Source organism: Lissotriton helveticus, chromosome 6 (assembly GCF_964261635.1).
Source record: "Lissotriton helveticus chromosome 6, aLisHel1.1, whole genome shotgun sequence".
In the NCBI taxonomy this organism is placed as follows: Eukaryota; Metazoa; Chordata; class Amphibia; order Caudata; family Salamandridae; genus Lissotriton; species Lissotriton helveticus.
The window spans coordinates 898,066,530-898,082,475 of NC_136067.1; the positions used below are offsets into that span (position 1 = coordinate 898,066,530).

The 15,946-nt window shown below is 42.2% G+C and overlaps 1 protein-coding gene across 2 annotated transcripts in view; it reads left to right on the forward strand.

Annotated features, from left to right (window-relative positions):
* Window positions 1-14,638, forward strand: part of LOC144763182 (amine sulfotransferase-like) — a 370,815-nt gene extending 356,177 nt beyond the window's left edge. For both annotated transcript variants that reach the window (XM_078648528.1, XM_078648530.1), the window contains exon 7: window positions 13,935-14,638. In XM_078648528.1, coding sequence (XP_078504654.1) covers window positions 13,935-14,059 — 125 coding nt within the window. In that variant the 3' untranslated portion in view covers window positions 14,060-14,638. The remainder of the gene's footprint in view (window positions 1-13,934) is intronic.
* Window positions 14,639-15,946: the final 1,308 nt, after the last annotated feature.

Genomic DNA, 15,946 nt, shown 5'->3' on the forward strand with positions numbered 1-15,946 from the left:
TCCAGTCCGGCCCTGGTTGTATCACAAAATCAGGTCGACACAACCTGATACACTCAACAGTATATTACGGAATGAATGAAAGAATACCGAAGGTAAAACAGCCGATGCTCAATGTATAGACACATGCTTGGATGACCTATGTCTCCGTGAGGTCTGGAGCTTGGCACAACCTGAAACTAATTGAGGAAAATGGCAAATGCCAATGTCTGGGTCCTGGGAAAAACGGACGATAAATATACTCATGCCTGGATGATCTTATCCTCATATAACCATCTGGGTGAGCATCCCTATATGGGAGCAAATTATCAAAGATATATAAAAAAAAAGATTTCTGGCATTCCGTCTTGAAGCCCTTCCAAAGCAGGAATCTCTGCTACATATTATATATGTGTGCTCTATGTTACTCGAGCATCGCAGGCAACTGTTCCGCCAGCAGCCTATCTTTCTAAACATGCGGACCTGCAGATGAGAGGGTATAGCAACTCTGACCCCACAAAATGCAATGTTAAATATCAGGTTTGTCAAGTCCACATCAATATTTCCGCATATGTTGAAACTGCTGAAACTGTATGAGTCGGAAGGGTGAAAAGTACTCGTTTATATGTGGCTTCTGACTAGGCATCAAATATGAGGGCCTTTTTATATGTTTTATTTGCGTTCACACAAAAGTAATGATTTGCACTATCTTATAAAAGCACTGTCACTTTATATGATTAGCATACCGGAAAAGGTCGAAATCTCAATAGAACCTTGTTTTTATATGTCTGCTGATTTTTAATCTCACTTATCTGCATGTTCTGAATATGTTTTATTGTTTTACGTATGTTGGATTGCAAAGGTTTTTATTGATCATGCAATAAACCTTATACCCATAATTATTTATTTATGTTCTTTTATTAAACTCCTATAAAGCGCACTTTTACCCAAAAATGGCTTCCCTGCACTGTACAACAGAGAAGATGGCAGAGTAACGGTATACATCCTTTACAACGCAACTTTTACCACGCAGTGCCTTTACGACGCAACTTTTACCACGCAGTGCCTTTACGACGCAACTTTTACAACGCAAACCATTACAACACATTGCGCTGGGGGGCGCTCTAGGATAGGGAATAGGTTTAATGTACTATCCAACACTTCCCTACTATCCACGGGGACTGGAGTTGGAATAGTAAATTAAACTATTCACTATCCAGCGCCCAAAAGCACTATGCGTTGTAATGGTATGCGTTGTAAAACTTGCGATGTAAAGGTAGGCGTTGTAAAAGTATGCGTTGTAACGTCATACATCCCAGAGTAACAGCTTAAATCAGCCACGTCGTTAGGCCCATATGGAATGCGAGGAAGGAAGTGCAGCATCTCAGGGGTTTAGGAAGGGAGTGCCACAGTTTTGGAACCAAAATACAGAAGGAGTGCCCTCCCATGTGAGCCAAGCGAAACCTAGCCACAGTGTGCAAGGCCTGTTTCCAAGATCTCAGCATGCATGTGGGCTGATAGGGCACCACCTGATCCTGTGTGTAGCGTGGGCCAGCTCTGGTTTTGAAGATGTAGCACAGGTCTTTGTATTGAATGCGGTTTGAAACTGGGGGCCAATGGAGCTCTTGAAGAAGATGAGAGCCCAAGGCGTGCTTTGGGAGTTGGTACAGAAGTCTAGCCACTGAATTTCAAACTATCTGTAGGTGTTGATGGAAGCTAGATCTAGCCCCCCAAATAGAAGTAGATCTACATATCAGCAACATATAAGGTGATGAGTGGTTGCTACTGGGTTTATTTTCTATAAAAAACATATGTGTCATAATGGGTAAACAATTATAGCAAATGTATCCATAAGTGCTTCACTTTTTAAATATTGAGGGAAAATAATAATTAAAAAAAATCATAACTTATCAACAGCAAAACATGTAATGCCTGAGTTTTTAAATACTCATCCATGCATGTAAATATACGTTTTTATATTGTTAAACGTTACACCTTTAGACCCTTTTGCATATGCGTAATATGGTGACCTCCTTAAGTATGTATAACTTTTATGTATGGGTATGTATGGAGGAAAAAATATTTATATTATTTGCAACTCTCCCCAAACCACTATTCTATGACTCACCCTATATCTCTTTCAAACTATACCCCTACCTCCACTCTCTGACTCATCCTAAACCTCTCATACTAATATGGACTCCCAAATAACCCTTTCCAAACTCTTCCCTCCTTTATCCTATTCATCCAACTAACAGCTGCACATGTTCACCACTCCAATAACAATTTATATTTCCCTCTACTAATTATCCACGAATCCACCTTGGGTTCGTGAGTAGCATGCTACTCGCCCAAAAATATTTCGAGGCCTCGTCAGTGGTAGTACATGCTATATCAATTCAATTACAATATTTCTGCACCTCCATTTCCACAATCAGTTAAGCGTCACACCAAGGGGTCGATTCCGATCCGTTAAAAATCTCCGACCGTACGACTCGCATCCGGAGCCGTTTCCGTACGACTCGTACGGACGCCGTACGACCGGACGATTCCGATCCCGATCGGGCGACCCGGACGCGATTTGTACGGTCCACGTCAATTCGTACGGAAAAGCGCACGATCACCTACACACCGTACGGCGCGTACCCCCCATGATCGCAGGGGTACGCGCCGTATCCCTGCGATCATGGGGGTACGTGTCGTACACCCAGCGTACATGGGGGGTACGTGCCGAACACCCTGCGATCATGGGGTGTACACGGCGTACCCGGGGGGGCCGTTCCGTACCTGTTTTGGGGCGAACTCTGACTGTACGACAGTTTCCATCTCCTGTAAAAAAAAGGGTCGTACGGAGCGTACACAACACGGATCGTACTTGCCGGGTCGTAAAAAGCAGCCGCGAAACGTATGGACGTCGTGTACAGCGGCTTCCGAGGGCAATTCGTACGGGGATTTCATTCGTACGGTCCCTGGTACGATTCGGACGGATAGCTGCATCGGGTGTGGATCGTACTATGTCGTTCGTACGGAGACGGTTACGGGTACGATTCGTAAGGAAAAAAATGCTCCATACGACGATTCAGAGCGCTTTTTCCAGGATCGGAATCGGCCCCTAAGTGTAGTTGATGAGTTATGCAATACACTATCTCCAGTGACTCTCTAGTGGTTAATTCCACACTACTGTTTAGGGCCTGCAATGCATGTGTGATGACAGTTTGGTGCTTAATATTCTCTTTTTAGGTGTGAAAAGGGATCAAACAGATGATTGGAGACACTAAGATTTAATTCAACAGACTGTCATTTCATCTTGAACTGAGCCAGTGTCTCCAAAAACAAAAGTTCCCCGTGCCTTACTAAGAATGCCTCATGACAGAAGCAATCAGGAATGTTAACACTTCCTTTTCCTTCCTTTAGCTGCTATTAGTTTAGTGCTCAACCTAACATTTCCCTCTCCAAAATATATTGAGTATACCCTTATTTGTTACCTAGGAAATTGGGATTGGCAGTCAAATGAGAAGCATACTGACCATGGTGAGCCAAAACTATGTTTATTAACCTCGATCCAACCAGACCACAGTCAGTTCATTGGAAACCCCCAATTTATAGTAATGTGCAGAACATTCAAAAGCTCGTTTTGCATTGGCTTCCATTTGTTATAACCTGCAAGATGCTGGCAGATGAGATACCCATTGCTGTTTGGTCCATTTCATCCGCAGCTGGCTGCAGCTCATGCATTACGGGTAGACATATGAATAAAGAGCTAAATGTTTGATCTATTTAGAGAGAAGCCAGAAATCTCAGAATAATCATGAACATACTTTAAGATGACTAGTGGGGTGGGAGGTGTATCACTGATATAGATAGAGTAACACATCAACAATGTCTTGTGCTGATACATCCACAATCTCACAGCGGACTCCTAGCGCTGCACCTCACGCTAGTTCCAACATATCCTGGTCCTGCGCAATTCTCCCCAGCGACAGCTGTTGCGTGACGCCTCTGTGTTCCAGATCCAGATAGAAAACTACAATTAGGGGTGCACCAGCAATGAAGTCCAATAGAGTTAAGTGTAGTTTGGAGTCTGGCTCGACGTACGTTATTACAGTGTCTCATATGCAGGCCTTATTATGCCTGTGAGAACGCCAACGGTTTCCAGCGCAATACACAGGAAAGATTTGTCAATGAGCCACTATGCTTCCAAATGTATTTCCATTAATTTATAAGCCCTTATGAAGTTCTCCTAGAGGGAACGAACCGCATTATTAAGCTTAGTTCACTAATGATCTTTTGAAAGAACTATTTGAAATAAAGGATTTTTTGATATTACATTTAGGTCTATTGGACTTCGTTGCCTGGTACACCCCCATTTGTAGTATTCTATGATTCCTTGTGCTGAGCCTCAATAGGGAACTGCAAGCTTTTTGGGTCTTCTCTGCAATGCGATATTGCCTACTGTGATCCAGATTTATCATAGTATTGCTTTGCCCTTGCATCACACAAGGTGTCAGAAGAACAACCCAATAATAACGTCAGATTTACAATGCAACACAAGCCCACCATGTGTGGCCTGGCATTGCTTGTTAAATCTGGAGTAACGCAAGGAATCAAGTCAATGCCTTGCGTTACTCTGACCTAGGAAAGCATCCCATATGTGCAGCATGGGTGATACCATGCATCCACCCGTGGCTTTTGGTGCATTTAGTCCAAGACTTGGAACCCTGGGAATACGTCAAAATGCTACGCCTTCCCAAGAGAAGCACAACAAGGAGAAATGTATTTATTTCGCCTCATTGTTTCCTCTTTCTAAGTTTATTGTATTCTGCAGCACACTTAGAAAGAGGATAAAAACGCAGAGAATTGTTTTTGTGCAGAAAGGTACCCTTCCTGCAGATAAACATTCGTACCTGCATTGGCAGCAGATTGTGCGTCAGTGCAGGCAGACAGCTGGAATGCGCCATATATTGGTAAATATAGCACATTCCAGCTCTGTCCCTTTCACGCAGGACAGTGCAGCAAGTTGTCTTGCTATGTTGCGTGTAAGATTGATAAATCTGGCCTTGCGTCGGTAAGAGAGAGCAGTGGGGAAACAGTTCTCTTCCTTACTGTGATAACAAAAGGGGCCTGTAGAAAATTACATCAAGGTACTCCACTGATTATTTGATAGCTGACCCACTGTCTTCTGAGGGAAGGGCCTGGTTTGCACTGATCATGACAGGTGGAGGCTTACCGAAGAGAGAAAGGTTAAGTCTGTAGTTGTTCATTCCCATGGTGATTTAACACTGTGCTCTCTAGGTGCCATTCTGGATTTCTACCTGGAAAACCATGGCATGCATACTTTAGGGAAGAGACTTCCACTATTGAAATCTAAGATGTAATATTGGTCAAAGAAGATGTCGAGGATCATCATTGGCTGCACACCATGTCCCATTTTTCTTTGCAGCACATCCTGTCTTTTTTTTTTTTTAATAAAGAGGTTTACCACTGGGAAAGCTGTGTCACATACAGTGAAAGTATTTTTCAACAGGATCTTTGACACTCGTTTTTTATTGTAGTCCCTTTTTTGTTTGGCCTTGGGCTGAAGAAATCCTCCTAGGCTAAATATTGGTTGTCTTTATTCCTGCTCTGAAGAGGTGTTTAGTGCCAGGTAACTCCTTCTGATTAGAAGACGCTGATCCTGTTCTTGCTACAAAGGTTTTTGTGCCCACTGTACTTTTTTCTATATTTGACCATAGCCCAGATACACATGCTTCTTCCAAAATCAGTCACTTCAGTGTTAAAAGGCACAGTGACTACAGGTAGCAATGGCCCATTCTTTTGGCAAGCCACCAAAAGAAAGAGTAACCATTACAATCAGCCCATGCCAGATATAGGCAATTAGTGATAAATGACTATGGTTTTAAAATAATTCTTTAAGCCAATGGCACTTATCTCGTTCTGAAATTTAACAAGAAGTTTGCCGATATTAAAAGTCGGATTAATGTCTGCCTCTATGAGGTCTTTCAGTGGATGACCTTCCTTACGTTGAATGACTCTAAAATGGAAATAATGTTTGGAAATGAACTCCTTGGTTGTGAGATCTAAGACCCTGGTGTATGAGAGGGATTTCCCCATTACCCTAAATTTCTATGAGTTTTGTAAGGATAATGGCTCAGTCTAATTTCTCAGGTCAACTCAGTAGTTTCCGCTTCTTACTCTCAGTTTAGAATTTTGAGAAACATTCTGCCATTTATCCCTGCCCTCCTTAGAACATGTGTGGTGAATGCCTTGATCAATTTCAGTCTGGACTATACTAATGCATGTCATCTGGGTGTACCAGAATCATCAATCCATGGACTGCAAACGGTTTCGGAAATGACAGTACAGCTGGTGTTCAACTTTAGGAAAATCGGCATGGCAAGTCCTCACCAACCCATGGGAGTCTCCACTGGTTGGCTTTCCCTAGCCAAATTAAATTCAAATCCCTCTGGCACACAAAGCCTATCATGGTTTAGGGCCAGTATCTTTACAGAGCGTTCTCTCTAGATATGTCTCCGATCTGTTTCGCATTCCTCCTCCGTCTTTGTTGTTTGTCTGACACTCCTTTTTCTCTTATTATATCCTCCTTCTTGAATGATCTTCATCATCTTTCTCGAAGATTAGGCAGTAGGTTTGAAACACAAGAGTGTGAACCAAGCCTTTCATTCTTTCGCGATAAATAACATTATTTTCTTTGAGTTGGATCAGAAAAGAACTTGTTCATTTAACTCCCTTGGGAACATTCGGTTTCTTGAATGCACTTTTAAAATTTCAAGTGTTTCCTGCATTTTGCATACAACATATAACACGTTAAAAGGACACAATTACAGTTATGTTGCCTACCTAAACCATTACTGTAATATGTAGTTTTATTTACTATATTTTATTTCTCATATTCAGAACTTGTGAAAAGGCATGTCATTAAAATTATCACTCGTAAAAAAGAAAAAGGCTGGAAAGCACTGAGCTAGCAGGAAGATGTTTTTTGAATGAATTGATTTTTTAGAAAGTGTGCACAGTACACTTATCTCTAAAATGTTGCCCTTTCAAAGGGATCAACTATAACCTGAATCAGACTTTACCACTCGTCACTGGTAGATCTTAGGGCCGCATGTATCATTATTTCAAATAGCGATTACCTAATTGCGATTCTCTGCGAATCACAATTAGGCAATCCCAATTTGAATGCATGAAACTCCAGGAGTTTCATTTAGCGTTTCCTAATGGGTTGCAAATCGACCTACCTCTCGTAGGCGTAGACTTGGGTGCATTGTGACTTTGCCTACCTGCCTTTCGGGATCACTCCGTGCAGACTTGGAACCTTCGACGACTTTGGGCATTATTCCGGCAACAACCTTCCGGGCGCGGGACTGCGAGGACCAGCAGGCTTTGCGGCTCGTGATCTGCCGCAGCTGGGGCCTCTTACCGCACCCTTCTTCCTGCAGTACATAACTCCCCAGAGCCCCCGCTCCACAGGAGCCGCTCGTAGGCGTAGACTTGGGTGCATTGTGACTTTGCCTACCTGCCTTTCGGGATCACTCCGTGCAGACTTGGAACCTTCGATGACTTTGGGCATTTTTCCGGCAACAACCTTCCGGGCGCGGGACTGCGAGGACCAGCAGGATTTGCGGCTCATTATCTGCCGCAGTTGGGGCCTCTTCCCGAACCCTCCTCCATCTATTTAGTTACGTCCATACAGCGGTACGCGGGACGCGCTCGCGGGCGTGCGCCGGGCTAAGCCCGGGCAAAGGGCGGGCCATCCGGGTGCTGTCCAAGGCTGGGCTGGGCCACCCCATAAACATTCGTCCTGGGACACTTGAAGTAAGAACACTGTATTTTGTAACTAGCTTGTGTCTTTGTATTACTAGTAGTTCTATCTTCAGCCCGCGTATACAGCGTCATTCTTATTTGCATTAAGCTGTGATGTCCATTTAAGAACTTTCATTCTCCCGCTTTATTTGACGTTTTTTTAATCCTGTTTTTGAAGTTAATAAAGGAAGCATGAGTTTACGTAGCAGTACAGGAAGGTCTTCCTTGGTGGGTGGTTCAGTCAGGGGGACCTTAGACAATTTTATTACCAGGGCTGCTTCCATTTTAGAAAAGGAAATAGCCATGACGTAAAAACGCCTTTCCCTGGAACTCACGCATAAAAAGCGATCTTACCTGGGCAACATCAACCTAGCAGTCACTCCCCCAAGACATAGAACAGAAAAGGACCAACCTCGAGGGACTGGGGATCCCCAGCAGTCACACCAAATCCTAATACCTTCATCTGAGTCAAATAGAATTGACTCAATTTTAGAAACATCATTAGATATATCTCTCGAGCAAGAACCAACTGCAACTATTAATAGGTCACTCTTGAAAGATAGAACGCGTGCTAAAAACACTGATCCAGGTCCTCCCTCAAAAAAGGGAAAGCGTGGGAGGGACAGTAAGGGTGGTAAAAGTGCCAAAACATCAAAAACATCTCAAAGCCCCGCTGGGAATGTACGTTCAATTGCAACTAAGACAGTGTCAGATCATTATCTCTCACCCTCCTTTTCTATCAAGAACCTAATGGCGAACATGGAGCAATTGCTCAAATCACTAAAATTGCAATTGGTAGAGGGAGTTAAAAGAATGGGTGAACAGCTAGGAACTATACAAAAGGAGATGGCAAAGCATACAGAGTTGATTGGCGACCTGGCCCCATCTAGACGTATAGAACCTAGCCACAATATTTTACCAGGGCAGACACCAGCTCCCAAATCACCTAACAGGGACCCATTGCCTGTACACGTCCAGCACACCTCGGTTCTACATTCTACAGATAAAGGCCCCATTATTATCAGGGGGGAAAGAATAGAAGGGCAAGCTAACAAACAGGGAATTCCACAAACAATCGCTACTGGGTCCCCCCTCCCTAATAAGCGTCGAAGAGAAAATCAGGAAAAAATAGATCTGCCACCTGAGGCTGTACCCTACGTTGTGGTCTTGACTGGGGTCCCTGAATTAGTGGAGGAAATAACAAAGGACCATCAACAGTTAAAAAACAAAGTGATTTATTGGCTGAGTAAAAATAGACCTTTACCTCCAAATATTAATGGAGAAATCCACAATGTAAGGCGATGGGGTTGGTGGGGAATCATTCAAAGGATAGAAGGGGGATGTCATCATTGTCAATTTTAGGGACCGCAGAGTAGTAAGACACATTGGTGACTGGTACACTGTGGGAGGTAGGGAAGAAATTTCCACACACGATCTAAGCTATTTTTACCCACAATCACTGTTGGCACATCCTTTAAGATCCTGGGCCCCATATGGGCCTAGTACAGAACGTTTTGGTTTTAACGTCCCCACCTTTAATCACTTCTCGATGCTTTCTGGGCTGGAAGGAGTTGATTGACTTCGTAACCAGGTTATTGGGGACAATCTTAATCTTAAACAGTCCCAAACCCCAGAATTCCCAACGGTTGGTACGGCAGTTAATCTATCTAACCCAGTGCGGATTGATACCCTATCACTAGAGTTAAATTGCACAGAAACTGTGAGAGGTAGTGTTGTAACTGGCGACAAAGTTCTTACACTTTTGGGCGCAGTTCCTTCCACCACTGCCCTAGAAAACACGATGGAAGCTGGTATGACCGACGATCTACAGACAGTTCGGTCTACCACATCATTGGATAATACTTTAGCCACTGAACCCCCCTTGATAAAGTTTTTTTTTTTTTAATATAGCCGGCCTCCGTCCTAAGGTAGAAGATGGTACCAGATAAAATTTTCTTCAGAACCATAACATAATTTGTCTCCAGGAGACTTGGTCTACTAATGAAATCCATCTGGTAGGCTATAAAACCTATTTCTCATCTGCATTAGCTGTAGCATCTGGCAGGGCTAAAGGCGGTTTAAGTATATTTATAGCAAACACATTAGGGGGGGTGCAAATAACATCAGTAGAACTAGAAATAAACTACCAGTTACTCAGTCTTTGCTTTAATAGCAAGGACACCGTCCTCCTGCTAAATTTATATAATAACTTATCAGAAGGAGAGTTGCTGAAGGTTCTGTGCAGACTGCGTCATAAATTATCTCCTCTGACGAGGGGACTTGGGGGTAGGGCAGGGGCAACAATTATCTGGGGGGGGGATTTCAATCAACATCCATGTCAACATAGCTCCAGTAACCTGTGCGGGATAGTGGATAAAAACGAAGAACCCATAGCCCACTTCCGCCATTCGAGTACTGGAAACTATTTAAATGAAATCTTTTCCGATCTGGACCTTTTAATTGCTAGTAAAATGAACGATATCGGCCAGCAGTTGGACCCAACATTTCTTGGGAGGGGTAGTCAGACTACGATAGACTTCATTTTGATATCAAATATCTTGGCCAATCGTGTTATTAGTTTTACTACATTGATTAATACATTAAGTGATCACTGTGCCCTTAGTCTACAATTTCGCCCATTTTATCACCATCACGCGAACTATAGCTAGCGCCCTGAGACAAAATGCTCTCCATCTGGATAGAACAAATGGATTTTCTTTAAAATGGGAGAAAGTCGACCCCCTAGATATTACAAAGAAAGTTATAAAAACAGCTTACCCCTCAATTGCCAAATGCTTAGATCTGTCAGTTCCAAATGAGGAAGTCATAAGCAATTTTAGGGTGATCTTAAAAACAATAAACAAATCACTTCTGGTTAAATCAAAAAATAGCCAATTAAAGAAAGTAGGGTGGTTCAATCACAGATGTACGGCAGCACATTCTAAATTAAAAATCGCACTTCAAAAACAAATAGAGCGGCACAGGAAATAGCAAGTCTTAGGAGGGATTATAACATTGCATTAAAGGAGAGGAAACCTGAATTAAAACAGGCTCTATGGGATCAGCTACATAAAAGCTGCACCGAGAAAAACAGTGCAGCGTTCTGGACAGTGATTAAATCCCCCTTCTTAGCTGATCATAAAAATTTGCCCTGCTTTGATGTGGCCATTGATGAATCATTATGGGTGGCGCATTTTACAAAGATCTTTGAGAAAGGTTCAGCTGACATGGGAGGAGATTCAGGTTCCACTATCATCCTCCCCGAATTGAGTTACCCAATTACACTAGAATTTACCATCAATGAGGTACTCCAGGCCCTAAAAGCAAGTAAAAACGGCAAGGCCCCTGGCCCAGATGGGGTTCCTATAGATCTATTCAAATCAAATTTGGATTTGTGGGCCCCAATGCTGACTAGGGTATTTAAGGCAGTGACGGAGGTGGGTTTGCTGGACTCCTGGACTAAATCAATTATGGTCCCTATTTTCAAGAAAGGAGACCGCCAGGAGGTATCTTGCTATCGTCCGATCTCATTGCAGGATTCCGTGGGGAAAGTGGCAGGTAGAATTGTCCTAGAGCGTCTTCAGCGGTGGGCGGATGATGGTAGGGTCCTCTCGGACCTCCAATTTGGGTTTCGGGAGGGACTTGGAACAACTGAACAAGCCCTAAACCTGACCATGTTGTTGGGTAAATACGTATGTGCAAAGCCAGGCGGATTGGACATGGTATACGTCGATCTGTCTGCAGCTTTCGACTGCGTTTGCCATGCTAAACTCTGGTCCGTATTAATAGCAATGGGGGTTGACCCACCACTGGTGGATTTTTTGCGAGAACTATACTCCAATGCCTCCGCCAGGGTTAGGTTTGGGGTAAAGGGTGAGCTGTCTGCGCCGTTTAGAGTAGAGCGAGGATTTCGGCAAGGATGTGTCCTGGCCCCCTTCTGTTTACATTTTATACTAACGGCCTGGAGATGGCCATGTTGAAGGGGGGCCAGGATCTTCCACAAATAAAAAACCGTACGATACCCGCTCTGCTCTACGCGGATGATGCTGTGATACTGGCGCGCACCCCTCGTGAACTCCAGAAGGCGCTGGATAGATACTCTGAATTCAAGGGAAAGCTGGATCTACATATAAATATTAAAAAAAATATGTAATGATAGCAGGACCAGGGAAAAAAGTGGTAAAAGATATTTATCTTAACAAGGAGAAACTTGCAACCACAGATCAATACCCATACTTGGGAATTATTATTGATCAAAAATTAAACTGGAAACATGCGATCGAGGCCAGAAAACTCCATCTCATGAGAGCCATTACAGCCCTCATACATTTTTCTCAAAAATTGGGCAAGAGGCCGCAGGTGGAATTGCTAAAGATCTATAGAGCTAAATGTCAGGCAATTGCTCTATACGGGGCTGGAGTATGGGGGAACGCAAATACTAGTGCTTTACAAGTGGCTGAGAATGCTTTTTTAAGATTACTACTAGCGGTACCAAAGAGCGTGTCCACTTTCTCATGCCATATGGAACTGGGGATTCCCTATTTAGTAGACCTGGCCAAAATTCAACTACTTCTTCTTTGGCATCGAATTTGGTCGTCAGAAAAAAAAGTGTTCACACAACAAATGATTGTAGACAGTATGTCCCTGGATTACTCACATAAAATTGGATGGCCTATATAAAAAAAATTCTGAATGATTTAGGACTTGGAAAATATTATTTAGTCCCATGTTCGATCCGGGATATATCGAGGAAGACATTAAAAGCGATATCCCTCATTCATTTAGAAGAATTACGAATTACTAAAGAAGCTATTAAAACTTCGGTCCAACACTCTATGGCGGTCCAAACTACGTTCTTAATCCAGCCATATTTGACTCATGACTTTACTATTTTCGAGAGATTTCTCCTGACTAGGTTCAGGCTAAATCTCTTTCATCGTTTGGTTGCCTTCCCAACGAGAAATAACTGGGACCCAGTATTACCATCTTGCCCGTGTGATGAGATCTCTACTCATGCAACCATTCACACCTTCTTTTTCTGCAAATTTTATAACGAACATAGAAAGATCTGGCTGATCCCCTTGCTAAAACTTATGGGCATCAGAAGATGCCATCCAGCCCTGTTATATTTGCAGTTTCTAGAGGAGGAATGGACATCGAAGTATATAGTTAAATTCCTGAAATGTATTTTTAGACATAGACTGAATTTGTAAAAAAAAAAATGTCATAACCAGTTGTTCTGATAAATTAGAACTTCTATATATTAGGTGAAACGCTGAGGGTTCCCCTATGCTGCCTTTTTGATAATGTTAATGTATTGAACTGTAAACTTTTTAACTTTAATTGTGAATTGATGATTTTTTATCTGTGAAAATGCTTTTATGTGTTTTTTTTTAATGAGGTAGGTTGCAATTTGCGAACTATTATGAATCAGTAAAATCACAGAGATGGTGGCCCGCTGGGGTCAGCAGACCACCATTTCTTTAATTGCTTTCAAATAAAGAAATCATTTATTTTTAAATGCAGCCCCTTTTCCTCATAGGAAAATGTGTTTCGTTTAAAAAAGAAAAATGAAAAGTTTACTATTGTGAGCAGGCAATGGTCTGTGGGACCACTGTCTGCTCTTAAAAAACATTTTTACAAACATTCACAAAGGGGAAGGGTCCCTTGGAGACCCTTTCCTTTTTGCGAATGGGTTACCACCTACTTGAAGTAGGAGGAAAAATTTGATTGTTTTGCGATCACATTTCCGTCGCATAACATTCCTACATATCGCTGCAATTCGGTATTAGGGAGAAATGCATTAAACGTGCCCCTTACTAATACCGAATCGGTATTTATTCGCAATACCAAATTGTAATTCGATAACATGTTACTGAATTACTAATTGGAATTCAAACATAACAAAATGCAGTTTACCAGTCGCAAACGGCCCAATTCTGAGAATTCCGGTAAAATGTATGATACATGTGGCCCTTAGTTTTTTGTAAGATATTTTTCCACAGAGTAAAAGCCCAATGTAGTATAGCCACTTACAAGAAATTGTGGCAGCCTGCAGTATGTGCATTATTTCTTTGCAATTCTTGCAAGTTCTGAATATCTCACTATTTCTGTATCTCGTCTTTGTCTCACAGGCACCATTGGAGACTGGAAAAATTTTCTGACCGTCGCACAGAGCGAAAGATTTGACAAAATATTTCAGGAAAAGATGAACGATCTGCCAATAAAATTTATCTGGGATATTAATGAAAATATGTAAACTTGCTAATAAAATACCTTGTTAGAATTAGACAGTTAAGTACGATTTTATCAACCTCAAACCTTATCCTAATTTCCCTGATAAATCCAATATATTTATCTTTCCATTTCTGCCTATGTAACCCTTTGTATTTGATATATTTGAGTACACATTTTTCATTTATAAAGCAGTGTTGTGTTAAGTACTGATTGCACTTGTACAACATATAACATTTGCCTTAACACAATTTGAAAGTGCATCTTTTATTGATATATGTATCAACATGTTTTATAATGTGTGATAGTATGTAATAGGCTACCGTGGTGGAAGGGGTTTGGAGCTGAGTATTAAAAAAAGAATCCTGTAAATCCCACAGGTCTGACAGTTGCCAAGAACCTGTCCTCCTCATGAAATACACATATAGTTGGTTGGTTACAGTCTACCAGATTTCAGGTGCTGGGATCGAGAATTGCGTTTGTGCCTGAGCTTTAGACGGAACGTCTTTGGGGGGGGCCTAAAATCTGATGGTAGTTTGCAAAGCCGTAAACAATGTATCCACATACAGACATCTGATAAAAAAATCGTATTGAAAAATATAAATACTTGGGTCACAGTTTGATTCTAGATTGTCAGCGATCATACAAGTTGTTGCTTCATTTGTGTACTCTGCTCTAAACTTGTTTTATGTTGTCTCTTAACAAGAACAAATGAAGATCAGTGAAATGGCCACTGTGCAGGTGGAGGTTTTGGCTTCAGGATGAGTGTCTGAGTAAAGGGCCCGGTATTTCTCCACAGCAGTTACTATTATCAGTAAGAACGAATAACTCGGGGTGGGAAAAACTGTAGAATCAAAAGTTGACCCCTTTGAATAAAGCTGTTAGCAGGGGGATCTCGGAGCTACTTATGCAGTTGCTTTGGCTCTTCCTCATTTATCTCTGATATGTCACCCAGAGATCTCCACTGCCAGGAGAAAGGTTCGAGATCTGTGATTTTCCACAATGTCTTATAATTCCAATTATTACCATGACACTCATCAAGAGGCCCGAACATGGTAGAAGTTTGTACAATAATACTTACGGACAAAGCATTGGCAGTACGTGTTGGAATCTTAATTATGCCATGTATGGACATATTCCGACAAAGGATGGTGATGAAATCTTGAAGGTGGCATATAGATTTGGATATTCCTGTACAATATAGATTTGTTTTAAGAAAGGAGATGAAAAAGCAACAGTAAATCTGTCAATGAGCTTCATTTTCCTTTGTACCCTTTCAACTCTTCCCAACAATTAAAGCCATAGCATATTTTGTAGTGGAAGGTGAAAACATGTGCATGTTCCAGTTTCAGATTCATGTTTGTCCAGATGCTTGCCAAAGTATAGCATTGTACATGTAAGTAAGATTTAAATCCATATTTAGCCTATTTTATGAGCCTCAGACGCTTTTCTTTTTTCAGGAAAGCTTGCAATGCATGTTTAAATGATTGTAAGGCCAGTGAGCTTTCTGTGTTAGAAAATCTACTCCCTTTGAGGGAGAATTGGAGATCCAGGCAGGGGCGGTTTCTCCTAAAGGGTGGAAAAGTGTCAGCCCACCTGCTGCGAGTGCAGCAGGCAAACACAAATCCATAAAATGGCATGGCAATGGCTTTTTATTTTACCCCGGATCGCGTAAATGTGAGGGTAGGGGTGAGGCTAAATCCTGAGATTGCAGGATTGCATCTGCCCCTCCCAGGGCTGTGAAACAGCCGGGGTATTGCTGGCACAGGCCCACAGTCCCCAACTGAGGACTCGGTTCGTCTGCTCCAAACAATCTTGGTACTGCTCTCATGCTGAAAACAGCATGAGAGCAGTTCCAAGATTAGTTGGATTGGTGCACCACTGGGCAGAAAGAAGGCCTTCTCTTTCCTGC